General features: G+C 40.2%; 1 protein-coding gene across 2 annotated transcripts in view; it reads left to right on the forward strand.

Moving 5' to 3' along the window:
* The window catches only part of rad18 (RAD18 E3 ubiquitin protein ligase), a 47,471-nt gene extending 39,880 nt beyond the window's left edge, over window positions 1–7,591 (forward strand). Inside the window, exons 12-13 of one of the 2 annotated variants that reach the window (XM_004068473.5) lie at window positions 3,464–3,508; window positions 7,358–7,591. In XM_004068473.5, coding sequence (XP_004068521.1) covers window positions 3,464–3,508; window positions 7,358–7,451 — 139 coding nt within the window. In that variant the 3' untranslated portion in view covers window positions 7,452–7,591. The remainder of the gene's footprint in view (window positions 1–3,463; window positions 3,509–7,357) is intronic. The other variant, XM_011474646.4, reaches the window with a different exon arrangement.
* Window positions 7,592–7,925: the final 334 nt, after the last annotated feature.

Here is a 7,925-nt window from a genome sequence, read left to right on the forward strand (position 1 = left end):
TGACGGTGTGGGATTTTTGATCACCGCGGTGACGCAGATGAATACCGGTACAAGTGATAATTACAACCCAGTATTCTTTATTAACAAATAACAGTAACAACTAACTATCTAACTAATGAACTGTAGAATGAGTATGTGTGTGTTTGTCAGCGCGCTGCCTGTGTAAGAGGAAGGAGCACAAGCAGCACAAGAGGGAGTGAGAGCGCGCACAAGTATTGGGGGAGCATGCTCTCACTCCCTCTTGCGCTGCACGCGCTTCAGCACATACACGTCCTCATTCTACAACACGTTTCAATGTGGCCACATGCGGCTTATAGACAGGTGCGGCTTATGTATGTACAAAATGGTTTATCCTTAAAAAATGTAACTGGTGTGGCTTATAGTCCGGAAATTACGGTGTTTAATTCCGTTGAAGTTAAGTTATTGGATAATCCATATGTAGTCATGGTCAGTTACAGTTATATTAGCTCAGTAAAACACCAATGTGACAAGATGGGGTGAATTGAACTATTTAAAGCAGGTTTTGTACCTTCAACTTGTGAATGAATGAATAAAAGTAACAGATATTATTCTGTACTCGTGTTTTTTGCCTTTGATTTGCTCAGATCTTTTTCTCCGGTGATAAAGCAGGAGTGGAGTCCTGTCATAATTGGGGCTGAGCTTAGATATTGCTCTGAGTTTAATTACAAAGATCAAAGATAGAGTGTAATAATCATTCCCCAGCTGCTGACCAAACTTCACAGCTCTGTCAGAAAATGAATTGATTGTTTCTCGCCTATTTTCACGTCCTGCAGCAAAGGCAAATATTTCATTGGACTCTTTCTACGTTACTGACAGTGAACTTTATGTTAACTGTGTGTTTGGATCCACGTGAAGATTAAACTGGGAAGCTAGAACTGATTTAAAATGAATGGACAGAGTCTTCCCAAAGGCTCCATGAACTCCTCCAGTCAGGCGTGTTTTCCTTTAGCTTTGGCTTCAGTCCTTTCATCCATGCCGTTACATAAGGTCTAAGCTTCTGAGGGGAGACGCAATTACTGCAGTGCGCCTGTTTGCCCATGGCACGCTGCATGTTCACGCTGAAAAGCTCTTCTTTTGGTGGAAGTGGAGGTCTGCTCATATAGAAGAACGTCTCCAATCCTAAAGATCAGGCATAAAAAAACGAGGAGGTGAATGTGTGCAGCTTTTTGGACATACCTCACATCACATGCATGCAGGTCTGGAACCATCAATTCCTTTGAAACTCCTAGTCTCAGTTGGAAATTAAATAAATATTATGACAAATTAGGTATTTTATGCACTACCTGACATTTTTACATGTTGAAGAGAGTTGTGGGAGAATTTGAGCTTAAAGATCCACTCTGATGATGAAAATGGTGTTTTCTGTGTTTTTAACACGTTCTTGGGGCATTTTTCTGATAAGGGAGGACATGTATAAAGTAAAGTTTTAAATATCATTTCTGAAAATGTATCTATTCAAATCATTATTAATCCGGAGCAGACTAAACAATGCTGTTGGAAAAAGATTGTATTTGTGACGTAAGCCACAAGCTCCCTGCTCTGCTCCATTCTGATCATCCACCTGCAGACTAACAGATCCATGAACGTCGTCGTTTCCCTCGTCTGAGCTGGAGTCTGGATCTAAACTACGGATGGATAGATCCAATATTGTGCTATTTTTGTTGCACCAACAGTCTTGGCCTCAATTTCCTGATGAACTCTTGTCGTAGAAAATAACACAGGTTCTTAGATTTTGGCTATAAACTGCATCATTATTGCTAAAAGACCTCTGGGAAGGATTTTCCAGCAGATCAGAAGATGATCAGAGTGGGACTTTAAAGGACACCATTTCCTAAATTCTGTTCAGTTTAATTTTTACCTGAGACTAGATGAAGAACTTGAGGTGAAAGGCAGTCTTATGGTTTTATTCTATTCCTTATTAAATAACTGAAATTGCTCTTCAAAATCCAGAAGTTTGGCCTGAGTGGTCCGTGCACCTAATAAACGTTTGAAGAAAATACTGTTTGAGTTTTTCGTCCTCATCGGAACCCATCCCGATAATATCTCCAGGTGCGTCCGCATCAGTTCACCTGTCAGTGAGCGTGTCTGTCATCACCTGTGGTTCAGGTGTGGCGCTCATCCGTCAGATGGAAGGCAGCTAACTTCCTGAGCGGCACGTCTGTGTGCCGGGGCGAGATATTCAATTTCACACCTCATCCTTTTGGTGTGTGACGTGAATATTGTTTTTTATTACAATGGGTCATTGTTAGACATACTCATCTGGACTGCTCCATGTTTTATTCATTCAAACGGCAAAATAAGTATTTCTACTGTGCGCTATGATTAAAGGTCAAGTGAACCAAACGTCTTTTGGGTCAGCCAGCTGTAAAATGCAGCGGCGTTTTCAGCTAAGAGCAGAATATTTTTGTGGTTAGAGGACCCAGAGAGCAGAAATGCATCAGCTGGATGGAACCAACACTGCAGGAAATGCATCATGTAGGTTCAGCTTAGCAACACAGAAGGATATTCCACACATCAAGTCTTTGTAAAAGCTGCGTTGGACAAATTAGAGCCATACATGAAGTAAAAGGACCTCAGTGCATCTGTGTTTGTGTCACTTTGATTACCTCTCAGACGGAATTCCAGCAGAAACAGCAGGATGTTCTGATGGTTTTCTGTCTCATGGCTGCAGAAGTGACTGAAGCAGAAGAGAATAGGAAGAGACACTACTTGTTACTTTAGCTCAGACGGCGTCTGCCCTCACGTCAGCTCTGAATCATTCAGTTCCAGTGAGGCCAGCGAGGGCTCAGGCAACGGTGGCGAAGAAAACTTCCGTTTTTTTATTCCCCTTCATGAAAAAAACAAAATTGACTTATTAGCTTTGGCATTTTCATTAGTTCCCATGTAGAAAAAAAATGTCTTATCTATTCGTTTCGTTCTAGTTTTTTAATTTTTATCATATTTATGCTTCTTTAGTTGATAAAATGTCACCACATTTTAAATAGGAATGCACTTACATTTTTCCTACAGTACGATTACAGTCTAAAGGTTTTATTTATTCAACATTTTGTCATGGAAACTTTATAAAGAAAAATGCACAAACATAAAAGAACTACAGGACAAATGTGGCATTTTTAATGCAAATTTCTGTCTGAATCCACAGTGTTGGACGTTTTGGACAGATGCATATATTCAGCTGTTTGGAAGTGTTTGCTTTGTTTTGTGCTCTGATGCAGGAAGCAAACAGAAAAGCTTCTCTTTGGTATTTGTATGCAGAGGTTGTTTGATGCAGATAAAAAGAAGAAGAAAAAAGATTCACAGATTGAAGAGAGCCATTAAGTCTGGAGCAAATCCTCTCTTTGTGTTTTGAAGCTGCTTATTTACAAATCAGTTAACATCTGCACATAAAGTCTTTTCCTTCTGTGTCTTACCGTCTTTTCCTTCTTTCTTTCTCCTCCTCCAGTTCCATTTCAGATATTTTTGGTCCAGAATCTCCCAGAAAGTTTGAGTAAGTTCTGTAGTTATTACCTTTTTTTTATTTTTTATTTTTAAAGAAACGTTCTGTGATTGTTTGTTCGGTCATCACTACATTCTTGTTAAACGTTTCTAAACGTGTCGGGGATCGACAGACTGTCAGCGTGGCATCTCGCTCTTTAGCCACCCTGCGATCATCTTGTTTACTGAGCCGCGATTCTGCAGCACACAGAGCTTTTGTGCCGTCAACCACTTCTGAAGATCAGACTTGGATTTAGGAGAATAGGAGAGTTTGATTAGTTCTGTGTGTCTTGTGCTGAGTTACACTACCTCCTGTTATAAAAGTGTGTTTGTTGAGATCTTGGCCATTTGAAGTTTTACCTTTGCTCCTATATGATGGAGAATAATATTGGAGATGTAGTGACGTTGATGAAGTTGCCCCTAATCCTTCCTAAAGATGGATTGTGTTGAAGGAAAAGCATGCTGAGGTAATGCTGTGATGAGGCCTCATCATATTCTGCTGTCAGACAGGTTGTTCTGCTGTCCTGATGCTTGGGTGCCTCTTTCTAGGAGATAGTTTGACAAATTTTCTAACCACTGGAATAAAGCTGGAGCAGTCAGAACTTTGGATACACGAGGGGGAAAAAAAAGGGTCCCTGGAGTTTTTGAAATGGTGGTTGGTGATTTTCATTTCAGGGCCCCCTGACTCGCCTCACAGCAGCATAAACCTCAAATCTGCCCTCATTATCTTAAGCCACCTTGTGGTTTCCCATGGAATGTGTGCTCTTTCTCCCAGTCGCTTCAGTAATTCGTAGCCTAGTCAGAATTTTGCAAAATGATCTCCCAGCAAATCCCCAGCATCCCACTTCAGCCGGTTCTCCGGCCTTGGCTCAGGGCTCCTCTTATAGCAGCGTTCTTGCAATTTGCATCTCTAAGCTGATTTAGTTTAGGTTTCATGAAAAACTGTTGTTGGTGACGGTTATCTAACCAGAACTGCCAGGGCCGGTCTGGTTATTTAGTGACGCTCGCGTCAAACTTTGTTTCCCTTGGGAAAAAATGTCTCCGAAAATCCTGGAGGTGGTTCCTCATTTGATCTCTGTTCAAACAAGCTGTGTCCAAATTCTGTCAGTAACTAAAAACCCAAGATGGAAGCCCAAAGCTTCACCAAAAGAAATTTTCCTCTTCTATTTGCTTCTGAAAATATGTTTATTCTACACCCAAGTCCCTCAGGGCACAATAGAAATGTCCAGTTACAGGTCGAGAAAACTCCAAAATATTTTACAGGTCCCTTTAAATAGCTGTAGAAAAGACGATTGTTTTTTTTATTTAGCTGCTCCCCTCAGGAGTCACCACATCAAATCAACTAGTATACCTTCAATTCATTTGTTGCCAATAATAATCCAAATGTACGGAGCCCTCCAGGTGCCAGTGGATAAAAAATAAATAAAAAATCGGTTTATCAGATTTTTTTTTATTATTATTATCCACTGGCACCTGGAGGGCTCCGTACAAATGCATCAAACTTTAAGTAAACTTTAGATTCTCATGACTGAACTCAGAAATCAATTTCAATCATTATAATCGCCTATGTTTTACTACAAATACTACAGCTAGTTTGTAACTGACTTGTTGTAAGCATTGCAATCTTGTTAGACAGAAACCAATTTTTGCTCAGTGAGTAAAAGCAATAAAACTGATCATTGCACTTGTGATGTTAGCAAGTTCCATCCTAAGGCTTCATTTACTGACTTAAGTCACAGATTTCTGCACATTTCCTCACGTTTTTGCTTAATTTTTCCTGAAGTAGTTTCCTGGCCCTCTTTAAGTTTTCATAACATTAATAACTAAATGAATAAATCTTCCACTACATTTAGTGACAGATGACATTCCATTGAATGTCATCTTCTCTCTCAAGGCTGACTTGTCCAAAAACATCCCCCCACACACCCTACCCCCTTTTCTTTTGGGGGGGGGGGGGGGGGGGGGGGGGGGGGTTCTCAAGTTGATTCTGTCACTCAGCAGGTCACTGGATCCTGCCTTTACATCCTCTGGTGATTTTTCTCTTGACATCATTTCATCATCACTCACTTTGGATTCTTTCCATTTACTGTTCTCACTAATTGTTGACAACGACCTAGTCCCCCCCCCCCAATGATTCCTTTAAGTGCCCCTTCAGTTCAGGCCTCTCTAAAAAAAAACAGCCTGTAGAAGTTGTACTTGAATGCCTCATCAATTGGAACCATCTGTGAAAGAAGATTTTTGCCTTATCAGGCTGAGCTTTGACTCCATCCTTCAGACCTGAATTCCTTTCTGCTCCAAAGCTAAACACCATTGATGAGTGTTCCTTTATGTGTCCATTCATAGTTGCAGAAACTGCAGACGTGTTTAAGCACCTTCAAGTGATGCTAACTGTAAGACGGTGGTGTTGGAGTTCCTTTTCTTTTTTAACCTTTTAAAGGAGAACAGAGAGATGAGTGTCAGTAGTTCTGCTCTGAGGAAGCTCCGTCTCCTGATCTGTGGAGATCACCTGGGGTTGCAAGAAGAATAACAGGAAGATGAGGAAACGGCTTTTTGAGAAATATTGACTGGCCAGTCAGAGGCTGTGAAACGATTCTGAAGTAAAAATGAGAGAAGGAAGCAAGAGAAATTAAAGTCTCACTCCATCGTCTTTTGATCTGTTGTAGAGTTTTTCCCAGTGGTCTTTTAATTATGAGGATGCCGTTTTTAGCCTTAATGAAAGAACTGGGTCATTTCTCTAGGACTTAGTTTCTGCAGAGCGGCAGGAGTTCTTGAGAAATGCGTGTCTGAGTTATGGGCGGGACCGTTGGCGCAGATCAAATCCCGCCTCCCTTCCACCTCCGTGTTGGTGAGCGTGTGGGACGGGGAGGTTGTGGCGTGTCCAGCACATTGTCCAGCACATGCTCGACGTAACAAATACAATCTTTTTCAAACTGCATTTTTACGTCTCCTCCCGTTTCACAACAATTGGAATAAAGAAACACGCAGAAATGCAGTTTTCCGCTTAATTTTCTGAACATATTTCCTCCATCATCAGAAAAATGCATAAGGACATGCTAAAAACACTAAAAATACCATTTTATCAGAGTGGGTCTTTAAATAGATACTAAAAATAAAAATATTTTGGTGGAAAGACTATATTAAAATAGAATCTTAATCTGGAAAGGAAATGTATAAAGTACTAAACCTACTGAAACTCAATTTGTTCTCTAATGTTTACTTCAAATGGACAGTTTTCATATTTTCCTCCCTTTATATCCCTGCAGACGATGCTATAAAAGGGCTTTCAGTGTTAATTGACTATGTACTTGTGTTTACCTCGCAGCAGCTGAAAGCAAATTAGAAGACATTTTCATTTTCCATTTCCCACGCGCACTATAATTACATTTGGGAACTCACTTAACTTCCTTTGGGACGGGGAAGCATGAAGTCATAATTGTGTGTAAATGTCCGATCAGAGAATATTTTAATCTTTCAGCTGATTAAACAAGTCAATTTTCTTCGTTTGCAGGTTTGTTTTGTATTTTTGTAAGATGGCAGGAGAAAAAAAGCGCAGTCTGTTACTGTAGCCTCAGACACAAGCAGCAATAAATTATAAGATCTTCCTCTGGGCAATACAGCTGATATCGGGGGTTAGTAGAGAATTGGGGTAAGCTTCTCTGCTCTTGATTGTGTGATGAAGGACACAATCTGTTGTGTTAGGTGTGTGTTGTGCACAAATGCAACAAGAGAAAAGGACATCACAGCATTGAAAAAGCCCAAATCGTTCAGAATAGCCAGTTTGCCTGTAAGATCCTGCTTCAGTTTGACATTTGGATCATATGTCAGTTTTTGTTTATTTTTGTTCCTCTCTGGATGCATACAGAGACACGGAGAAGAGCCCGGTCCAAAAGAGGCGGTCCAGCTCCAGAGGAGACGACGGGACGCCCCTGACGGGAAAACGAAGACGCAAGACTTAAAATCGAGATGAGATCTGACGTTCTTCAACAGTTGTGTTTTGACAGACAGACATGCACATTCTTTCTGAAATGTCTTTTGATTATTTTCAGGAATTGTATTGTTTATATATTTTTTGGAAATAAATTTGGGATAATTTTAACATGCTGTATTGTGTTGAATTTTGTGTTATTGTGAGGTTTTGGTCAGAGAAAGAATGTGATGAAGTCAGTTTTTCCCCACAAACTAACACCAAAGCTCTCCTTCCTCTGTTGAAGCATTTCAAGCAAATATGGACAAAAGATTGTTTTTTATTAGCCATGTAGTTTCCTAATTTACTAATTTTAGAAATCATAATTCCTGCAAATTGGGATTGAAACAACGTAACAATGTAACAGCATTCAGCTTCCCTCTCTTTGTTTCTTTTTCTTTCTTTCATCAAACTCTTTCCATTTGCTAACCCATCACCTCCACATTCCACTTTCCCCTCATGTTTT

The sequence above is a fragment of the Oryzias latipes genome, chromosome 5 (genome assembly GCF_053564925.1).
Source record: "Oryzias latipes strain Hd-rR chromosome 5, Olatipes_Hd-rR_3.1".
Lineage (NCBI taxonomy): Eukaryota > Metazoa > Chordata > Actinopteri > Beloniformes > Adrianichthyidae > Oryzias > Oryzias latipes.